The sequence below is a fragment of the Microplitis demolitor genome, chromosome 2 (assembly GCF_026212275.2).
Source record: "Microplitis demolitor isolate Queensland-Clemson2020A chromosome 2, iyMicDemo2.1a, whole genome shotgun sequence".
In the NCBI taxonomy this organism is placed as follows: domain Eukaryota; kingdom Metazoa; phylum Arthropoda; class Insecta; order Hymenoptera; family Braconidae; genus Microplitis; species Microplitis demolitor.
In genome coordinates, this window is record NC_068546.1 from 14,007,281 (window position 1) to 14,030,516 (window position 23,236).

The 23,236-nt window shown below is 29.3% G+C and overlaps 2 protein-coding genes across 4 annotated transcripts; both read left to right on the forward strand.

Annotated features, from left to right (window-relative positions):
* Nucleotides 1-449: 449 nt before the first annotated feature.
* LOC103572472 (uncharacterized) lies at nt 450-10,249 on the forward strand. 3 transcript variants are annotated; one of them, XM_008551102.3, is made up of 6 exons: nt 450-1,243; nt 1,459-2,283; nt 2,356-3,138; nt 3,215-3,501; nt 3,579-3,746; nt 7,881-10,249. In XM_008551102.3, exon 6 carries the CDS (start codon nt 8,338-8,340, stop codon nt 9,883-9,885), a length of 1,548 nt encoding a protein of 515 aa, XP_008549324.1. In that variant the 5' UTR covers nt 450-1,243; nt 1,459-2,283; nt 2,356-3,138; nt 3,215-3,501; nt 3,579-3,746; nt 7,881-8,337; the 3' UTR covers nt 9,886-10,249. The 3 variants fall into 3 exon arrangements, with proteins under 3 accessions (XP_008549324.1, XP_008549323.1, XP_014298083.1); XM_008551101.3 differs by having other exon boundaries at nt 3,215-3,472; XM_014442597.2 differs by lacking the exons at nt 450-1,243; nt 1,459-2,283; nt 2,356-3,138; nt 3,215-3,501; nt 3,579-3,746 and adding an exon at nt 6,259-6,402.
* A 3,257-nt stretch (nt 10,250-13,506) lies between these two features.
* On the forward strand, nt 13,507-15,147 carry LOC103572471 (uncharacterized). The gene is made up of 2 exons (XM_008551100.3): nt 13,507-14,795; nt 14,885-15,147. The coding sequence occupies exons 1-2, from the start codon at nt 13,507-13,509 to the stop codon at nt 15,045-15,047; spliced, it is 1,452 nt and encodes a 483-aa protein (XP_008549322.2). The 3' UTR covers nt 15,048-15,147.
* The last annotated feature ends 8,089 nt before the right edge of the window (nt 15,148-23,236 follow it).

Genomic DNA, 23,236 nt, shown 5'->3' on the forward strand with positions numbered 1-23,236 from the left:
GCATGCGCTTAACTCTATTCAGAGCTTGGCGCGAATTTCATAGTTTACCTGTTTTGTTTCCTTTGCATTAAAAAAAAATAAATATATAAACTATTCTCATAAAGCTTAATTAATTATAATCTATAACTACTTCCAAAGCGAATCTTCCTTGTTGCTCACACATATATATATATATATATATATATATATATATATATATATATATATATATATATATATATATATATATATGTATATAAACACATGTCAGTATATAAACCACACAACTATGAAGTGCATAGACTTTGAAGTGTATAAACATCTGTACACTCCTTGACTCCATAATATAACCTATACTTACATGCGTTCGTGGCGTAAAGTCGCTTTTGTGTACGCTCTTTATTATTAATTTACTCAACTTTTTTTTTTTAATACTGGTAAATATCGTGTAAGTAAAGAAATAGTTTTAAAATAGGTAATACATAACCTATCATTATTGAAAGTTTACCTAACTTATAATGATTTATTTTATTTTCTTGTTGATGTATCGTGCTCACAGTGGTAGAGTGTCTTACATGCAAGATTTTTATTTGATGTTCTACCACTGGATCAAGAACTTGCTCAAGTTTTAGATCAAGCTAGAGTTCATATATGACCGATGGTCAGAATTATAATCCTAACAGTATTTGTGAAGTTGCTAAAAATGTGATAAAATGTTGACAACTAGTTAATTGTGCTGAAAAACGATATAGACCTGTAACTGCCAGCATTAATTTTTATAACACACCTCAACAAATAAGATCTGTGCTGAACAATTTGGAGCATGAGTATTGTCATAATGAAGATTGGTGTTTTGGCGGAGAAAAACGCAGTCAAGTACCAATATCTATTGGGTAACATCAACAACAAAAAGAAGTTTTTTTTAAAGCTTGGACTCTGATACGGCGGATCGCAGAAAATTTTTTTAAGTATACAAATAGAAGCTTACAATTTTATGGCTATGAAATCACCAGTAGTGGGCCTGAAAATAAGATTAAAAATATTTTTGAAGAATTATGTCAAGAAAATAAAGCATTAAAACATTGGATGCAACGTAAAAAACGGCTTAATCATTATCAACAATACGTTATCTTTGAACGTAGTGCTAATCAAGCTTTAGAATGGATACGTGGAACTGGTGAATTGCACTTTGCTATATATACAAACGTTGGAAAAAATCATCTCAAAAATGAAAAGCTTCCTCAACAATATAACCAATTCAAAGGTGCAGTAAAAATAAATGTTATTATTTTATATTTTGTAGTTTTTTATTTATTAACATTAATAATATAACTATTTAGGTATAGTTTATTCAGTAACTTTTAAGAAAATAATAATAAAAATCCTGTGTAGTATTTATCAGTATTTTATGTTTATATTATTGATACTTGATATATGAATGTAGAATAATATTTAATATACATTTTTACGTGCTTATAGAAAAGAAGAGGAAGAGTAAAATTATTGTCACAACTGGCCAACAATTTAATGAAAAAAAGGGCACGCTTACGCAACAGCCATAAAACAATCTGTTGCTGGTTTATCAGAGTTATAAACATTTCAGTATGCGCATGGGTTGTTTTAAAACACAGGTTAAAGATGACCTAAGAAAAAGGAATAAAATTTGGTAATGTTCTAAGAGATTTATCAATAGATCGCAATTCAGATTCATCACTAGAAAAACAATCTGGTATGTTTCCATAATTAGTTTACACGTAATAGTGAAAATATATTATTCACTTAAATACTAATATTGTGGATATTACTTTATTTCAAATTCATTATGGCTGAATTATTACAAAGTGAATGAACTTATGTCAAAAATTTAGAGACGCATATTCGGTGTTCCTTAGAAGAAACCTAAAATGAATGTTGTAATGTCCCATCAGAATTATTGTAAATCAATTATATTTTGTGATATGGAAGAAATTCATCACTTTCATAGCAATATATATGTACACAAACTGAAAATATATGAAACAATGCCAGAAGATGTTGGTCATTGCTTTATCACTTGGGCAGCTAAATTTGATATGGGCGCTACTTATTGTTATAATAAACCAGAAAGTAATCAATTGTTAGTGGCTCATGGAGGAATCGGGTTTAAAGATTTACAAAGAAAACATCGTGTTAAACATCTAATAGCTGTATATCTTATTAAACCTGTACAGCGAATTACTAAGTATAGGTTTCTGCTCAAAGATTTGCAAAGTGTTTTTAAAAAAGCGTGAAATAAAAGATAGACTCACACATTCTGCAGGAAAGGTACAAAATTACTTATTATTTAAAATACTTTTTTTTTTACAATAAATAACTAAATTATTTATATTTCCTTAGGTGAAATACATTTATGAGATTCACTCAATGATTTCAGAACTTGGTGTGATTGAGGGTGATAAGTAAAAATTTACTGTTTAGACTTGTCGGGCACTAACCAGTGCCATAAGAGTCGTATTACCTGCAAATTCATAAAATGCAAAACAACTGTGAGTTAAATGTTTACGTGAATTGCTACAAAAATTTTACTTTAGCTTCAACGTGCCTAAAAATCCACCTAAAAAAGTTTGAGTCAGCAAACGAGTAATCTAACCACCGTTAGATGCTTCAGCACACCAAAGCTTCAAATACTGATATTTGTATTAATGCCTATTCCGATTAAACAAATATTGGACGTTAATGAAGCACATGAATTGGCAGCCACCAGCCCGCAGTCAAATTTGCCAATCAGTAAACCTGTAAACACTGGTCTTACACCGATTGGGTTACGTGTTGCTAATACTCTGCAGTAGACTATATTTTTATTCAAGTGCGAACCGTTAAATGCTTCGTTGATCCGTCTTCGGTTACTGTTACAACATTATACTTCCCAAACAGAGGAGTTATTGGAATCGGTTGGTTGAGCATTTCGTCAGTGATGATCCCTCAAATCGATATACGCCAATTTGTCGATAGTGTAATAATGGAATGGAATGGTTGTTACTGTCAATACTGGAATTCAGTACACAAACAAAAGTCATTAAGAATTTTAATAACGAAGTATTTTTGTAAGTTAAATATTTGTCAGTAAGAAGAAATAAAATCTGATAAGTAAGGAAAATAAATGCCGTTATTGTAAAAAAAGTAAGTATTGTATTAAATAATAAAAAATCGGAAATAAAAAATTGAAATTAATTTGAAATATTTATGAAATTTCTAGGTGGTCCTACTAACAGTGCGAATCGCACGAAATATTTTAAGTCGAAAAAATTACTCAAAATAAGAAAGTATTTAGTATAATTGAGAGTTGGCTTCTTCGTGAGAAAATGTTAAATATTTTTTTGTCGTTGTCAGGGCTTATATTTCATAGTTATGTATTTTATGAAGAATTGGTTGCAGTCGATGATAATTTTTAAATATCGTCATCGATGTTTTCGCAGGTCCATTAATAAGGCTAGAGATAATAATAGAATTCCAGGTAATGCTTTAGGTCTTTTAATACTTGTTGTGAGTATATTATTTGTAGCAGTAATATATTCTAGACTACTCAACTATATAAGTTTTACAGTAATTATTTGTTGCAGATGGTTAACCAAATAGCTTCCTTACTTGGGTTATCATCTTAATAATATCGAACTCATGAAAACTTATGGTTTTTAAATATCAATCTGGTTACAAAGTGTCATATTTCAGATACTGAGTATTTCCTCTAGTCCCTTAGAGAACAACGTTAATGATTATATACATTGCAGGTAATAATTAAATGTTTCTCTGAAGATAATTAATTTTATAATTTTCTTTTAATTATATTCAAAAATATACTTAATCATACATGAATCCGTTATAATGTCAAAAAGGCATACTTCTGTTCCAATATGTGAACACAGGTTTATATATATGCATAGATTAATTCAAACAAAATTTTTTTAATTCAAACGTTTTATAAAAATTATTTATTCAAGCAATTTTGAAATTAAAAATTTTGTATATTTTTGTAACATAAATTAAAGTTTTAACTAAAATTTCATATATAAAAAATTATTATATATATTAAAATTAACAATATACAGTGGGTAGTCTTATATAAAAAGACTAAATTTTTTGTAAATTGTTTCAAAAATATTAAATAGCATCTTTTATTTTCTATTTTGAATAGAAATAGAAAAAAACACCAATCGATCATCTATCAATAGTAATATTATTAAAATCAATACTTAAACGTGTTTATAATATAAAATAACAATATACGTAGGCTACTTAGTATATAAAAATATAATAAGTAGATTTTAAGAAATATTTAGAAGGATATCATAAGAACGATAAAAAATCAATGATATTTTAAATGAAATAGCATTTCAATTTTTATCATTATCAATTTATTTTAAAATAAATAAAATTCTATTTACAATTAATAAAACAACTTGATCGAAATTTTTTTTAATTTTTGAAATTTCGAACCTAATACAAAAATCTATCAATAGAATGTAAAGTATAAGGAAAATCTAGATTTTTTTAATTTTAAATATAAGTTGTACAAGTAGTCTGTAATCTTCATTATTTGATTAGTTATGTTATTATACTTGAAAAATATTAAAATTTAAAAAATTTAATTAAATATTTAATATTTATAAAATAGCCAAAATTAATAGCATTAATTAATTTATTATTATTATTTTTTTTTTATGAGTGAATTCAATTCAATGTTGCAACAGAAAGAAATCGAGAAAAACTTTTTAAAAAATTATTATTATTATTATTAATATTTTAATAATATTTTTAACAAATTTTTTAGTTTTATTTAAGGCCTCTCTCAGAAAGCGCTCCTCCCTCACTTTTTAACAATATTTAGTAATTTTCAAATGTAATGACCGAATTGAAATTTTGATAATTAATTAAAAAAAAGTTAGAGCATTAAATTAAGAATGGGCAAGGCAGTTAAAATTTTGCTGAGAAATAGATTTTAAAAAAAATTATTTACAGTTGTTATGAATTAGGAGTTGAACGAAATTTAGTAAACAAATTTCAGTAAAATCTTCATGTCAACATTTTAATTTGGAATGTCAAATTTTTTAGACTAAAATTTATTTAACAAATTCCATTCAATTTCTAATTAATAGCAACTGTGAGTAATTTTTTTTTTTAAACTATATCTTGGCGAAATTGTAACTGCGTTGTTCTCTTTTTAATTAATGCTTTAATTTGTGTTTAAATTAATTAATAAAATTCTAATTCGGTCGTTACAATTAAAATATATTCAATATTTTTGAAAAGTGGGTGGAAGGGGGCGCTGACTGAGAATGCCCTTAAAATAAAAATATTTTTGAATATTTTTAAAGTGAGACGTTACTGGGATTTAATAACAAATGACGATTGGCTCCGAGGTACTTTGCCTATAGAGATCGTGTTACACAGTATATGAATAAATGTATGTACATGTTAGTTGAAAAAACTTCGTTATTTGTTGTGTTTCAAATTCTTTTAAGTGATTTTTTGAAAGTTTTAAATTAAAAATTAAAAATTTGATTTAATATATAAGCTAAGCATACTTAATTGTTTACAGTATCTATATAAATTTGTCACGTAACGATTCAAATTATTTAATTTTTATTTAGTTGTAAGTTGAATACTTTAATTATGTATTCGAATTTGAGTCGTTACGGGGGCATTCCGCCATTTCGTCGATGGAGACAGCGGTCCGTGCACGGTGCTAGCGCATGCGCGCTGAGTATGAGTGAGCACATGTGTGAATAGATTTTAATTTATAATTTAAAAATGCAAATAATAGATTTTTGTATAATATAAGTTTTTGTTTATGATTTTGAGACAGTTGGAATGCATAATCCAGCGTAGCATTATGCCCCAACGATTGTTTAATGTATGATTTATTGAAACTTGTCATCCGACTAAGGATGTCAGTTTAGTTGAAAATATTGACCGCCGGGTAACGGTAAATCGATACCTAGGCTACATTCCCGACGTCAATTTGATAAATTTTGAACAATTATTATTTCAGTTACCGGGTAAAATGAAAATAGGAATAAGTTATACATAAATAGTTTATATATTTAATTAATTAATTTTGTGTCATTCAGGTACTGAAGAATTATTGTTATATTTTATATTTCTAATTTAAAACTAGGCCCAGGGCTACTAGAAATAATTATAATAGTAATTAAGGGCGACGGTGGTGCCATGTGTGCGACGACCAACAGGTGGAGGTTGAGATAATTAATTTAGAAAGATACGGACTAGCATTGTGGATAGCCGCTAAAAATTATTATTCGTATAATTGTGGATTGATCAGTTATTGATAAAGATAAAGATAAATATTTGAGTTAATTCACCGGGTTAATTAGATTGATATTTGCTGCAATATATATTATTTTTTTTATTATTGGAGAATTTTGAGTAAGTACTTTGAATTTCTTTCACGGCATATTTTCTCACGTGATAACCTCCCCCGGTAGTTGTTGGTCGCCGCGGTGAGGGAAATTAATTTATTAATAATTGATACTGGATGATATATGATTTGCGTTGTTTATAATTATCATTAATTATTATTGTCATTTATTATTGGTGGATTTATTCTGATATTTTTGCGCATATATGTATCTATGAGTTGTGCAGCGTGGGAAAGCGTTGCCGATATACCTATATATACACATATAGTATATATAGCTATAGCGCGCATACAGTACTTGAGTAAATTCCTCAAGTACTGATGTCAGCACTCGGGTGAAAAATTCCCGAACTATTATAATTATTATTTTTATTTAAAATATCTGTACGATATTATCAATTATTATTTATATTTATCATTATGTAAGATGATTGAGTGACTTTATATTGTTTTCATTTTGGTTTATTTATGTACCCCAGCGGTAAAAATTATTAATAAGATTTTTATACTAAAATTATAATTTAACCTTTTATTTTAAAATTTATAAATTTGTTTAATACCGAGAAATTTATCTTTTTGAGTGTGAGTGAGGAAAAATCCCGTATCTTTCTCTCTCTCAAACGTGTTGAGGGATAAAATAAAGTAAAAAGACTGTTATTATTTATTAATTAGATACATTCAGATGAAATAATGTGTTTCTTTTATTCAATATTAAAATCAATATTGTAATTAAATCAAATTATATTTAATTTGGGTTATTGGGTTTAAGTAATTGTATTTTTGATAAGCACCGAGTGTTATCATTGTGTAAAATTATAAATTTTATATTGTTTATATAAATTAAAACTCGGAAACCAACAGCTGCCGGGGAAAATTTAATATTTATTTTCCCTGGATCTTTTCCTACTGCGTTATTTCACCTTTCTGATCTTATTTATTATTTGTAATATAATTATTTATTATATATTTACTATTTTTCTTTTTTTATTATTTATTTTATTTCTTTCAATTGTTTGTCCACTTTGTCACAATTCGCTTGCTCGGATTTTCCCTCGCAGATTTTCCCCTGAATTAAATTTTGTCCGTTTTGGGATAAACGGTCTGGCGCCTGCGTGCACTAACCCAGCCTGAGGAGCTGGTCCAGGCACGACATTTAATTATATTTATATTCTGATAAATATTGAAATCTATTATATTATTTTAATTTGATCTCAGTATGTAATATTGTTTATTATTATTTATTATAACTATTATTATCACGCGTGGGCGACCTCATACGCTATATTGAGAGATTTCGCGTCTCCGTCGCGAAAATTCAGTAGGTATACGTTATAAATTATTTATAAGTAATTTACTAAAAGTTCTCCTGCACTATTATATTAAAGTTTCATCTTAATAATTAAGATTTTTACGGTAATCTTTTAAATAAAAATGAACTATTGTAGAATTATTGTTAGTAAAAATATTTTTTGTTTTTTTTTTTTAGACTACACAAAATGCCAAGAAAACCAAAAGTGTCTGTGAATGAAGCAGTAGAATTATTGAAAGAGTTTATATTATTGGGTAATTTTAAAGACAATAATTTTCCAATAAAAAGTTCCGAGGTATGGATAAAAATGAGTCAGCGGTTAGATGGTAAATGGGCGGCAAGAGACGTCTACAGAGAAGTAAGAGAAGATAGAAGAAAAATACTGTCAAAAGCTCGGGAAGAAGTTGGTGTTGCTGGTATAAGTTCGTTTAATATGACCGACGAAGATACGTATACATCTGAAACAGAAAATGAAAATGATTCAAATTCAAGTGGCAGTGAATGGTAAGCTTCAGGAACAGAAACTATCTTTCTACCGATTGAAAAAGAACTCTTCGAGGCATTACATGAGAAAGAATCAATCATTTATAAGAAAAGAAAATATAACATTTTAGAACGTTTTAAATGGACTAGCATGCTGGCAGAAAAATTATATGCTCTCACTTACTTGCCTTGTGCATTCGTTTTTAAGAATGCTAAAATTTATAATAATGAAGGTAGCATTCATTACCTATTTATACGAGGGCGATGTTCAAGTAAATTGTGTGGAAATATCATTTTTGCATATTTGGACAAAAAACCTTGTGATTTTCCATGTCAGCTACGAATAAGGACAAAGGATAGTTTCGGAGAATCTCACGAGAATGTACATAGACCTACTCGAAAGTTTCAACGAATGATTATTGGTGCGAAAGCGTTAAGTGAAGGAGTCGGAAATTACACTAAACGTCAGGCGCAATTGTACAGCCAAGATAATAAACGTCTTCCTCCAATATTGCCGAAACAAAACATTATACGGCAATGTAAAAATGAATATCTCCATGAAAAATTAAGAGTGAAACTAGGAGACGGACGTGATGTTGTTAGCACCATAGAAAACATGAGATATAATCCTCTTTATCCAGGATTCATTCAGGATGTGAAAAAAGATAAATTTTATGTGATCTACAGCACTCCTAATCAATTAGTTGCATACAAACGTTACTGCAAGCTTACTCATGCGTCTTCTAAAATAGCAATTGATGGTACTGGCAGTATTATAAAGCCAATAATTCATTCAAACGGACGTAAATCTGGTCATCTATTTTTGTATGCTATTGTTATAAATTACAACAACAAATCACACTCAGTCCATCAATTACTCACGGAAAGTCAAAATACACAAATGTTAATATGGTGGCTAAAACAGTGGTTTTCTATGGGGGCACCGAAACCAAAAGAGGCTAACTGCGACAGCTCTAGAGCTTTAATTAATGCTCTTTCATTTACATTAAATGACCAATCTATTAAGGTTTATATAGATATCATATTCTTACGAGCAATCGGTGACTTTTCTCACTCCACAAGACCAGCGATTTCTACATATATCCGTCTGGATGTTGCTCATTTCATCCATATGATAAGTAGGTGGAAATGTTTTAAAAATCAAAAAAATTCTCTCGTAAAGTCATTTTACATGCATTGTATCGTTCTCATGATTGATTGTCAAACTGTCGAACAATTTGAGATGATATTTCGTCTGATTTGTATAGTTGCATTAAATGAGTGCGAGGACTCGATTATTACGGTTACTGATGAAAGTGTTAAATATGCTAGACCTAAATTACAATCAATCATTGCATCACGAGATCTTACTGAACTTGTGAAAGATTTAGGATCACACGAAGCTGGTGATACAATACCTGAAAAAAATGATCCAGAAGAAAATGGTAATCACAGTGATGATGTTACTCAACTTAGTCCAGTGAAAATATTTATTAACGATATATATAAATCAGCATTTCCCTCCAACATATTAGGATCGATTGCTAGTGCTTATTATTTTAAAGAATTTATTGAGGAGTTTTTAGTTAGAGCGTATGAGTTTCCTATTTGGACAGCATCCTGTTTACCTCATGAAGCTGATCATGTCACGACCAGTTACACTGAACAGTTTTTTGTGATAAAAAAGAAAGAAGCTTAAAAGACTGGAATAACCTTTTGCGCGCTGATGTTTTTTTAAAAGCAGAATATCAAGAGTACAATGGTAGTTCGGCGGAGTTACATTCAAATTTGATTAAAACCAAGAAACAAAATGATTTGGATAATATTTTAAAATTTGACAACGATTCAAAAAAAACTAAGTGTACTGCTAATGATAAAAATGACAATGCAAATGAAGTGTCTAATCAAGATTCAAATGGTAAATGTAACTTTGATGAAAACTATAAATGTAATAAAATATATACTACAGCTAGTTATGAAGAAGCCGAAATTAAGGAAACATTAATTCGAGGTTTAGATGATGAATTTAGCGTTGATGATAATAATAAGCTTAATGATGAGTGTATAACATAAACCGTTTTTTTTTTTTTTTCACGTCGGAGATGTGAAACAAACCCGGAGTTGTATGTGGTCACCCAAGTGTATTAAAAAATTATAAATAACGATAATAATTATAACTAAAAATAATAAATAATTATAAACTAACTAAAGGTGTGCCTGGACCAGCTCCTCAGACTGGGTTAGTGCACGAGGGCGCCAGCCCGTTTTTACAAAACGGACAAAACCAATAACGATCAGGGGAGAGATCACGGGACAAAATCTTGAGCGAGAATGTATGCACCAAGCGGATTGACAACAGAACAAATATATAATGAATAAAAATAATAACAAGGAATAATTACTACCAAATATATCCAGGAAACAAACAAATAAATATTGGCTATCACTGGGTTCCTTTTACTATATTATTCAATTCAAAATATATTTAAATAAACTCAACAAATGATTACAATTCCCATATATTCATAATAAATTTTTATTAAATAATAATATGCCCAATTTAGCCAAATGATAATGATAACATTCAATTCAAATTATATGATAAAATAATTCACTGGGAAATTTAAATACGAGTTACAAATATTCAAACTCAATATAATATATAAATTGTAAACGAATAAATTAATAATAATCTTTTTCTTTATTTTAAATTATTTACTCTGGGGAGAGAAAGACGCGGGTATTCCATATATGTGGCAACACTGGGTTGCATACCATTAAATTAGAAAATAAATTTTACCCAGAGAAATAATATTAAATATTCAACTATACTTTCAAAATAATATATGAAATACTAGTGTAAGACAAGGAGCCACACTTGCTATCCTTGTCTAATCCTTTAAGGAATTCGCTCGACGCGTCTACGTACATGGAACGTACGCCGAACGAATTCAACTTATTATAACAATATAACTCAGTGTCAATTATTTATCAAGCAAATACCGCGATCAACTCTACTGAAGGACCAGCGATAGCCGATGCAACAAATGAAGATACAACTGACTTACCGGCGTTGATAACAATTAACTTCTGGAGCTTTTGGATAATAAATATCACATGAACTATATTTTTACTTTATATAACAGAATATCAATTATCCAAATTAAATAAACTTTAACTATTTAATTGTACAAAATTACGTCAACTGGGCCAGAACAATTTTATCAAAAATAATCACAGACAACAACACGTCCTACCTTCACAAAATCCCGGTCCTCTCTGACTATATTTTTCATTGATTTTTCCGAGGGAGGGTAATCACTCACGTGTTATCCTCTCCTATGACCTCGGACCCGAAATTATCGATTAAAATAAAACATATAAACTTGTCACACGACCTGAGTTATATCATAATAATAAATTGAATAATATTTCCTATCCATAAACATAAACATAATCATTACTATCTCTTTCAAATAATAAAATAATAGTTAATTTAGTGCACCACGTGGCTGGATAAAAATATTGATTTTTATCCCCACTATATCGTCTTACTCTCCCTTCGGTCGATATTTTTATCTATAACATACGCGCACGTGTGCTACTAACTGAAATGAAAATATCGATTAAGTACATAATTTTCAAAATAATTATTAAAACATATATACAAACATAATAAACAATAATATTAGGTGTACAGAAAAGTTCTACCCGTTTTTTGTCAAAAAAAAATATATTTAAAAATTTTAAATAAAATACAAATTTTAATCAAAATAACCACCATCAGCATCTACTACCCTTTGCCAACGCTCAGGCAACTGATGGATCCCACGGCGATAAAAGGCTTGATCTTTTGTCGAAATGAAATCATCTATTGTTTTTTGCATTTCGTTTTCATTTTGTAAGTGTTTGTCAGCCAAGTAATTTTGCAATGAACGGAATAGGTGAAAATCACACGGTGCAAGGTCTGGTGAATACGCCGGGTGCGGTAAAACTTCCCACTGTAAATCATTTATAGTGTGGTGGACGATTGAACTTCTATGAGGCCTGGCGTTATCATGCTGCAGTATCACTGGTCGAGGTTTTTGTCCCGCAAATCGTCTTTTACTGTTGATTTCATCTGCTAATGTTTTTAATTGACAACTGTAGCGTTCTCCAGTAACGGTTTCTCCTGGTTTGAGTAACTCATAATATAGCACGCCCCACTCATCCCACCAAATACAAAGCAATATTTTTTTCCCAAAAACATTACGTTTTGGTGTTGATGTCGTTGGTTGTCCTGGGTCTACCCAATGTTTTCGACGTTTAGGATTCTCATAGTAAACCCACTTTTCGTCCCCTGTTACAAGTTTCCACAAAAAACTTTTTTTTTTATGTCATGAAAGCAACGACAGGCAGGTGTCAACTCGTCTCTCTCGTTGTTCTGGAGTTAATTCATGAGGTACCAATTTAATATAGTGGAAACCTAAAACATGCAAACCTTCTCAATAAGACAATTTATAGATAAATTGAGTAAAATATAGATAGCCCGAACTGGGAATCGAACCCAGACCATGTCGGTATCGCGCCGAGTGCTCTACCAGTTGAGCTATCCGGCACTATACTATATTCCGTTCAATTTCATCTATAACTTATTGAGCCACACCGTCCATCGTACGGTATTAACACCAATTTAATATAGTGGAAACCTAAAACATGCAAACCTTCTCAATAAGACAATTTATAGATAAATTGAGTAAAATATAGATAGCCCGAACTGGGAATCGAACCCAAACCATGTCGGTATCGCGCCGAGTGCTCTACCAGTTGAGCTATCCGGCACTATACTATTTTCCGTTCAATTTCATCTATAACTTATTGAGCCACACCGTCCATCGTACGGTATTAACACCAATTTAATATAGTGGAAACCTAGAACATAAGTTGCACAGATTATTCTTTGAGCTTCAGCAGCACTTTTTCCTTGATGAAATTCATATAAAAGACAATGGCGGATATGCTCATTACTTACTTCCATTTTTAACTTAATAAAAAAATATATATATCGAAGATTAATATATTAAAAGTTTGATGAATTTAAAGAGTACAAACAGCTGTGCATGTACATATACGTATTTATAGCTAACCTATAAATAGCTGTTAGATAACTCCATCTTTGAAAAACGGGTAGAACTTTTTTGTACACCTAATATTAATAAATCCATAATTAAACCATACTAAAATAATCTATCAAAATAATATATATATTTGAACAATAATAAATTTTAATAAATAAATGCGCCTGATTTGAGCTAGGAGGGGTTGTCAAATTCACGGCGAGATGGAAAAGCGCGCGCATCGATTCATGTTTGAATCGCTACGTGACAAGTGTAATTCTGCTACTGGTAATAAAAAAGATGACGTGAAAGAAGATTTCAGTAAAGGGATACTTTCAGACACTTTTATTAGTGAAGATGAAATTTATGAAGCCGATAAAGAGCTTTCGCCTCATATGACGTATGAAGACAATAAAGAAAAAAATTCGATTAAAAAATCAGATCGCGTTAAAGTTACCAAACACACACATAATTTGTTTGACGATTCTGATACTATTTCAAACTATAATTGGAGAAATAAAGGTAGAATTTCTGACCATGATTACAATACATCTTTAAATGACCAAGAGAATGTTAAGCTACCATTTACACCTTTATTAAAAAAAAAAGAGCTAGTTTTACCAAAAAATTTAAAACCATCCCAATCAAAAGAATATGATACATATGAAAATGAAATGAAAAATCCTTCGTTCGTCCCGCCGTTACAAACTGTCAATGGAATAAAAAATAAAAATCCAATAAGTATTAAAACTACGAAAGATGATGCTTTAACAACTTACAAAAAAGGATTCCACTTTCAACCTAAACCAGATATAAAATATCAGAATGCGAGCCCGAGTATGTCAACTAAAACTCAAACAACAAAAAACCAACTTCTTAAAAATAGCTATAAGTCTTTTACAGTAAATAAAATATCTATTTTACTGAGTAATACTTGCGCTTCTGTCTCACTAATACAAATACTTACAACGGCTGCAATTGATGATCCAAAATTATTATTGTATATGGATAAGAATGCAAATCCAACAATGAAATTTATTTGTCAGTTTTCTAAAGTAGGAGCAATTGATGCAATATATAAAAAAAGAACCACTCTATTAGCTACACTGTTTGAAGAAAAAATTGAAGACAAAAGTAAAACATCACCTTTATATGACAGACAATTGAACATGTGGTTCAGCATCACTGAAATTTGGCAAAAATCTTTTCCTTCAAGTGCGGGTTTTAGGTGCACTTGTAAATTATGTGGGGGATATCGAACAAATGTTCCAATATTTCAAGTGAACTACAAAGTAATATGGAAAAACGGATTCAGTCAACTAAAAGAATCAATTTACTTATTTGACTGTACAATACGATGCACAAAGTGTAAACTGAATATGATTGATCGTTCTCTTTTATTTAATAAATGCATATGTATTGAATTAGATGTCAGGATGTACCAAAGTAAACCTTTACAATGCAAATTAATAACTTTGCCATCAGTTATGCAATTGAATAATAAAAATTATACGTAAGTATCAACTATTCATTTATGTCAACGTTGCTTACAATTTACATATAATTGTATATAAAAGCTATAATTTGTTTTTTTAATCATAGGTTGAGAGGTATTATTGGAATTAATAATAGGCATTTTGTAGCATACTGTAAAAGCTATAATAATAATTGGAAATTACACGATGATACTGCTTCAAAAATACAACCTGTTTCACATTGGAAAGAAATAGTACCAAACGCTGCTATTTATACTAGAGTTGATTAAATAATTAATTATTTTTGTACATCATTAAGTAATAACTAATGTTATAAGTATTTATTTAAGTGAAATTTTTTAATTCGTATAAGAGAAAATTCAATATAACAACCAATGTTTTATTATATACGACTTCGTTGTAACGATCAAAGGTTTATCAAACATTGTTATTTCGATTTTTGACTATACTTTAGAATTGTTAAAGTCTATCATTTTATTATGTCCATGTTTTCAAATAAAATATTTTGTCTTATAATTAATTTATTTCTATTTTAATCCATAAATTACATCAAACGAATGTTATTATGAGACAGTTATTGTTATTATTGTGAACTTTACACAAGCTGTCGAAAAAATCAATTATTCATATACTTGGCCATAATGTAACAATAATACCATTGGCATCTAAAAACTTCATAAGTTTTCATGAGTTCGATATTATTAAGATGATGCTATTAAGAAAGACATTTGGTTGGCCATCTGCAACAAATAATTGCTGTAAAACTCATATAGTTAAGTAGTCTAGTATATATTACTGCTGCAAATAATATATTCACAACAAGTATTGAAAGACCTAAAGCATTACCTGGAATTCTATTACTATCTCTAGCCTTATTAATGGACCTGTGAAAACATCGATGACGATATTTTAAAATTATCATCGACTCCACTCAATTCTTCATAAAATACATAGCTATGAAATATAAACCCTGACAACGACAAGAAAATATTTAACATTTTCTCACGAAGAAGCCAACTCTCAATTATACTAAATACTTTTTTATTTTGAGTAGTTTTTTTCGGCTCAAAATATTTCGTACGATTTGCACTGTTAGTAGGACCACCTAGAAATTTCATAAATATTTCAGATTAATTTAAATTTAATTTTCCGATTTTTTATTATTTAATACAATACTTACTTTTTTCACAATCACAGCATTCATTTTATCAACTTACAGTGATGACAGATAGCTACTTGATGAAATTTTATCTTATAATTCTTCGATTATTGTGTTTTCACCATTTGATACTTTGTCAAATAATTTCTCATCATTAACTAAATCAGGCTTAATGAATTTAGCTTGTAAAAAAGCTTTTCAAGAACTTCATTATCTAAGTCATCGCCGAACGAACTGCATGACGTCGCTACTTGGTCTGTTGACCAATTTCGCACGGAATCCGAATGTTGTGGTACTGGTTAATGCACGGCCAGTCTAAACAGTAAATTTTTACTCATCACCCTCACTTAAACCAAGTTCTGAAATCATCAAGTGACATTCATAAATGTGTTTCACCTAGAGAAATATAAATAATTTAATTGTTTATTTTCAAAAAAGAAAAGTATTTTAAATATATAATTTTGTACCTTTCCTTCCTCTTATGCAATGACCATCATTCTCTGGCATTGCTTCATATTTTCCTAGTTTACATAATAATATATCGCTGTAAAAGTTATTTTTTCCAACGTTTGTATATATAGCAAAGTGCAATTCACTGGTTCCACGTATCCATTCTAAAGCTTGATTAGCACTACGTTCAAAGATAACGCATTGTTGATAATGATTAAGCCTTTTTTTACGTTGCGTCCAATGTTCTAATGCTTTATTTTCTTGACATAATTCTTCAAAAATATTTTTAATCTTATTTTCAGGCCCACTACTGGTGATTTCATAGCCATAAAATTGTAAGCTTCTATTTGTATACTTAAAAAAATTTTCTGCGATCCGCCGTATCAGAGTCCAAGCTTTAAAAAAAAACTTCTTTTTGTTGTTGATGTTACCCAATAGACATTGGTACTTGACTGCGTTTTTCTCCGCCAAAACACCAATCTTCATTATGACAATACTCATGCTCTAATCTGTCCAGCAGAGATTTTACTTATTGAGGTATCTTATAAAAATTAATGCTGGCAGTTACAGGTCTATGTCGTTCTTTAGCATAATTAACTAGTTGTTGTCATCAAAATAAATCATTGTAATTAAGGTAAACTTTCAATAATTATAGGTTATTTATAACCTATTTTGGAACTATTCTTTTACTTCATATTTATCAATATTTAGAAAAAGAGTTGACTAAATTAATGAAAAAGAGCATACAGCTCTACCCTAATGCTTCATGAATTTACAAGACACGACCAATGTAGCTTTACTAGGTTTCAGAATTGTTTATAAATATTTTGCAGAAAAAATCTTTAATACGCAATTGTTCATAATTTGGTTTATTTAACTCATTTAGAAATTCGTCATACTGATGTATTATTATAAAGATGACATTTTACGTAAATATTTAGTAAATATTAATTATATTTACAATAGTTGAATATTTTGTTCTTGAAAATAAAAAAAAATAAATTAATAAATAAAAACCAGTAACAATTATTAACACGAATTTCGCAAGTATTCTAATGAATATGGTGATTAGTAAAAGAAAATGTAGTCTATATCAAATAAATGCAAAATTTGTTTCTCGTCATAAATTTCGAAATTATTATTTTTCTGCTTAATCAGAAAGTATTTAGTACATTCTTAAAAAATAAATTAATTTTACGTGTTATGTCCAACTAATTTTTTTTTTTTACTCTAATAATTATTTGAAAATAATTATTACATAGCTCTTCTTTTCAAAAGCGCGCGAAAACGCAGCGTCAGTTTTTTTCACCTTTTTATGCGACAAAGAATAGTGGGAGGATAACTGCAATGAGACGAACGAACAATTAATATACTGTCGTCACCTTCCACCAATGACAATAATTAAAAATTCCCCATCAATCGCGAAATCAAAGTTTATAAAAAGCCTGAGCACCCATAGCTCTTCGCTAGTCGGTTCTTCTAACTTACGGTCCACGAATATTCGAACGTCGAACTTTCGTGCACTCTTATTGCAGGATTCCGCCCCAGGCGTTGAAAGGTCAATAAGAGGATCTTTAATATTTTCTATTTAAACCTTATTGCAGGAATCCGCGTCAGCGTTGAATAATCAATAAGGCATTCTAAAATTGACATCTTTTTGCAGTCAATTATTGCAGGATTCCGCTAAGGCGTTGAAAAAGCAATAATCGACCTCTTTATCTATTGAAAATCCTCGAAGATTAATAGAAACTTCCGGTCCGATTGAAATAGTGACGCAAATCACGTGTATTTGCGATTCCATCTCGGGCTGAGTTATTTTGTGCATAAAATCACTTTTCGGGTGTGTAAAAAGAACGCATTAAACGTGAAATAAAAATCTTATAAAATTATCCGTGAATAATAAATATTCTTAAAATATCAATTGTTAAAAATTTGTGTAAAGGATTCAGTGGACAAGTGAATTGTAGCTAAGTCAGTAATAAAAAAAAAACCCAAAAATCATAAGTTCAGCCTTCCGAGTTTCATTCGAGAGTAGCACATAAGTTTACATCCGACTATCCCAGCCGCGCCCATCCAACCAAATCCTACAGGAGGAAGCTGAGTGAGCCGCAACGTTCTGGAGGGATCTAACCTACCGTGACTAAAAAGAAAGAAACGTCGAAAGGTAGGTGAAAGATTTACATACTATTCTTTCATAGGATAACTGGTTCAACACAAGATCACCAGTCTCTTCGGAGACGTTTAGGTTCTTACTTCGAAGTAAAAGATCCACCATAAATAATAAATTATAGGAAGATACCTCTTCCTCGTATTCTTTAATGTTGTCCGCAACCTCCAAATCGCTCGTCTAAATTTTTCTATCGCTACCAAAGGGAGAAATCCCGGATAATCAATTTAAATTTAAGCGGCGGACATAACATACGTCAATTAATATCGATACGATTGATTACTCAAAAAAAAAAAAAAAAAAAAAAAAAAAAAAAAAAAGAAATAATAAGAATTGAGTACAACTACGAAATTATTTATTTTTTCGTTTAAAGATTATTAACTTCTCGACTTAAAGAGGAATATATTTTTTATTGATGGAAAATCAATTATTCAAATGATTATTAACCAAAAATCGTTAATAAATTTTATTAAATTTCTATGAAATGAACAATGATAAATTGAATTTATTAAAATTTGTAATTTTTCAAAAAATTTATAAAACATTCTAATTATAAAATTCATTACTTTTAAAGTAAATTATTGAATATTCACAACAAGTAATTTTCAAATATTTAAAATGTATGGTGTTATGCAAATTACGGCAGATTGTCTATCATTATTATTATTTTTTTAACTTCCCGCTAAGAAAATCGACGATTTTCAAAAATTTCGGGAAGTTATTGTTTTCGCCCCGATTTTCGAAAATCGAGTTTTCATCAGATGTCGACGTTTTGAGGTCCTAGGAAGCTATTCTGACTATTTTCAGAATGATGTCCGAGTGTTTGTATGTGTGTGTGTGTGTGTGTGTGTGTGTGTGTGTGTGTGTGTGTGTGTGTGTGTGTGTGTGTGTGTGTGTGCGTGTGTATGTGTGTGTGTGTGTGTGCGTGTGTATGTGTGTGTGTGTGTGTGTGTGTATGTAAACTCTTTGTAATTTTGAACTAATGAATCGATTTGGATGGTTGAGGTGGCAATCGAAAGAGCTTGTTGGCCATCAACTTTCCTGAAAATTTCAGATTATTTGATCGAATAGACTCGAAAATATTTGCGAATTACAAAAAAAAAAAAATTTTTTTTTTAGTTTTTTATTGATTTCTCGAAAACGACTTATACGATCGACGCCAAAATCTAATCAGCTCTAGTACTCAATAAAACGCGTCGATTGCCACCTCAAACATCAAAATCGGATAATTCGTTCGAGAGTTATCGCGGGAGAAAGAAATGGTAAAAACGGTTTTTTCTAAATATTTTCGAAACGACTGACACGATCGATTCCAAATTTTAATCAGCTCTAGAATTCAATCAGACGCGCCGATTGCCACGTCATCTATCAAAATCGATTGATTAGTCAAAAGATATCGGCGTTGAAAAGTTAAAAAAATAACATTTTATGTTACTTTTTTCCGGATAAATCATAATATAACGTACTAAAATGTGCCTGATGTCATACCAACTCATCTTTTTTATGGTTTCTTTTGATTATATAATGTCATCGAACTTGGTTTTAAGTTTAAATCATATTATCAACAAAAACATCGATAAACCTTAATTTTTGACATTTTTATCGGATATTTCATATTTTATTGTTTCTTATATGAGTCAAAACTTACTGAAATCTTGATTTTGATCCCCGACATTGATTTCTGCCTCAATACACTTATTTTACTGAACATAATCAGGAACTAAATTTTAAAAACCGCTTCATTGATGATTTTCGATTCTTAAATTTTCAAACTTCAGCATAACAGGTATCTTGTTAGAGCTTGAAAAGATCGTAAAAAAACAACTGCATGTGATAGCATTTTCGAGCTCGAAGAGCTCGAAAAAATATCTACACTAATGTTTTCGAGCTCTTTGAGGTCGAAAACAGCGGGAAGTTTTGGGGCTGGCCCGCAGGGTCAACCGACGCCCAGATTTTTTTTTTTTATGAATTTTCAATGTATAGCACACAAAAAAATCAGTTTTTTTTAAATTAATTATTTTATCGATTAATAACAGTGCATAAATTTATATCAAGTATTGAACATTATTATTACGTTTACCTTTATGGTATTACAAATTTTTAATGAAAGAAAAATAATTTAAAATTAATTTAACATATAAAATTAAAATAAACAATCTAATAATTTTTTTGGTCTAACTTAAAAATTAAATCATTAAATAGGAACATATCATCAATTTCAAATCGAGACAATTTTTAGTTTAAAAGATAGAATACTCAGTAAAAAAGTTCGTTTCAAAAATATTTAGAGTTGTGAACATCAAAATTTGATACAGTTTTGAACCGTAAGTCAATCGTTTTTAAGATTTGTAAAAATGGATCGTACAAAATACTTTATTTGTTCATTTATTGAAAAAAATTTAATATAAATGACTTTTATTATTTATTTGTAAAAAGACAAATAATTAGAATTGATTTAATTATATATCGATTAAAAAAAAATTATCATTAAACTAATTTAACATCGTGTGTTTGAATTGATTGCACAATGGAAAAAAAACTGTATTGAATTAAAAATGCATTTTTTGTAACTCTATTTTGTTATTTATTTTTTTTTTTTAATTATTTTTCCCTCTTATAATAAAAAAATATTTGCTTTGTCGATTATTTAAATTAACTTTAATTAATTTGAAAATCATTTCGAAAAAACCGTTATCAATGTGAAACAGCTAACAATAATTTATTATCATTATCAATGATTGGTGGTAATGTATAAATTTATAATCAAAAACTAATCCTTTATCAGCATCCAAAATCAGCATTCCAACAATTTTAATCACAAGATCACGTGGTTGGCGAAATGAACTTAAATCCTCTTGAACAATGGGGTGTCGAAATAAATAATGTATTTTCTTGTAACGTTCAAACTCCATGTTGTTATTGTTCCATAATCGTCCAAGTAAATTCATTAACTCGTCACGTTTTCAGTTATTAACGCAGTAACGATTACGCCGAGACATAGATTCCAAAAAAATTATTCATAGTTGATATCAATTAGAAGTTAAACGAAATTTGTTAAATAAATGTCAGTGAAATCTTCATGTCAACATTATAATTTGGAATGTCAAATTTTTTAGGCTAAAGTTTATTTATCAAATTTCGCTTATATAACTCCTAAATAATATCAACTGTAAATAATTTTTTTTTAAATCTATGTCTCAGCGAAATTGTTACTGCGTTGTCCTTTTTTAAATTAATTCTCCAATCTTGTTAAAATAATTAATAAAATTTGAATACTGTTAACCGTTTAAGGTCATTGAATATTTTTAAAAAGTTAGGGCACTGTCTGAGAATGCCCTTACGTTTACGGATATTTTTTTTTTGTTTTTTTTTTTTTTTTTTTTTTTGTAATAACCGCAAATAATCTTAATACGTTCAATATTAGAAAATAATTATCAAAAATGAAAACTAACCTCTTTTAATAGCAATATTCCAAATATCCATTTTAAGATACGAATGTACCCTTATCAGTATCATTGTAATTTATATCAATAATTATAAATTATTAATTGATATTAATTTTATTTAATAATACATAAAAATTTATATGTATTAACACATACATATGTTTATTTATTTAAATATTTATGTATATTTGTAGTTTACAAGACTACTTGTTTAAGCTCTACACACATGTCGAAATTCCCAGCGACATATTCGTACTCATGTACACGACCTCCCCCACCTCCTGTCGCTGCGCCGACTACCAACTTGTGACGTCACAGTTAAATTAAATTATGCATTGTAATTATAATTTTAATTCATTAGCATTAAATCTAAATATTTCGCTAAATAAATCGTTGGTCTCAATAGAAAAAAAAGGAGAACAGTTTAAAGACAGCGATGAATATTAAAAATAAAATGTATTTATTGAGCTATTCACAAAAATTAGTTTTGTATTTTTCATTGTTGATAATTAATTAAATATTAAATTCATGATTGGAGCCATTGTGGATTCTAAAAGAGCATTTAAAGAGCAATTTTTTGGTATATCGATTATTGAAAAATATTAAATTCCCGCGTCAACTTAATAATAGTCTGATGTGCGTTTACTCATATACATGTAAGCAACAAGTAACATTCTCATTAGGAGTAGTTATAGATTATAATTAATTAAGCTTTATGAGAATAGTTTATATATTTGTTTTTTTTTTTTAATGCATAGGAAACAAAACAGGTAAACTATGAATTTTACGCCAAGCTCTGAATAGTGTTGAGCGCATGCGCGGATTATAAATTATTTATAATTGTTAATAAAACGAATATAATGAATAACATCAATGCAAAAACTAGAGACCAATATGGACCTAACAATAAGAAATGCAAAAATAATCAAATTTATTGGTTTCGTTCTGAATGAGGTGCTAAATTGAAATTTTTTTTTTTTTTAATTTCAAAACTTATTTATAAAAAAACTATAGGGGACCTAACGATAATTTCGGTGGAACTATACGGACCTAACGTAGATCTATCAATTCAGGTCATTTTGATTTCGCAATTCCTTCGATGAGACGCTAAATTCGCACAGGTCGAAAGTACGGAATTTTAATTTCTTTAGCATATCTCAATAAATCGATATTTGTGAGTGCCCGGTGCGGTAGCTTTACTTGTTTTTTTTTATTTACATTTTATCTCCCTTACCA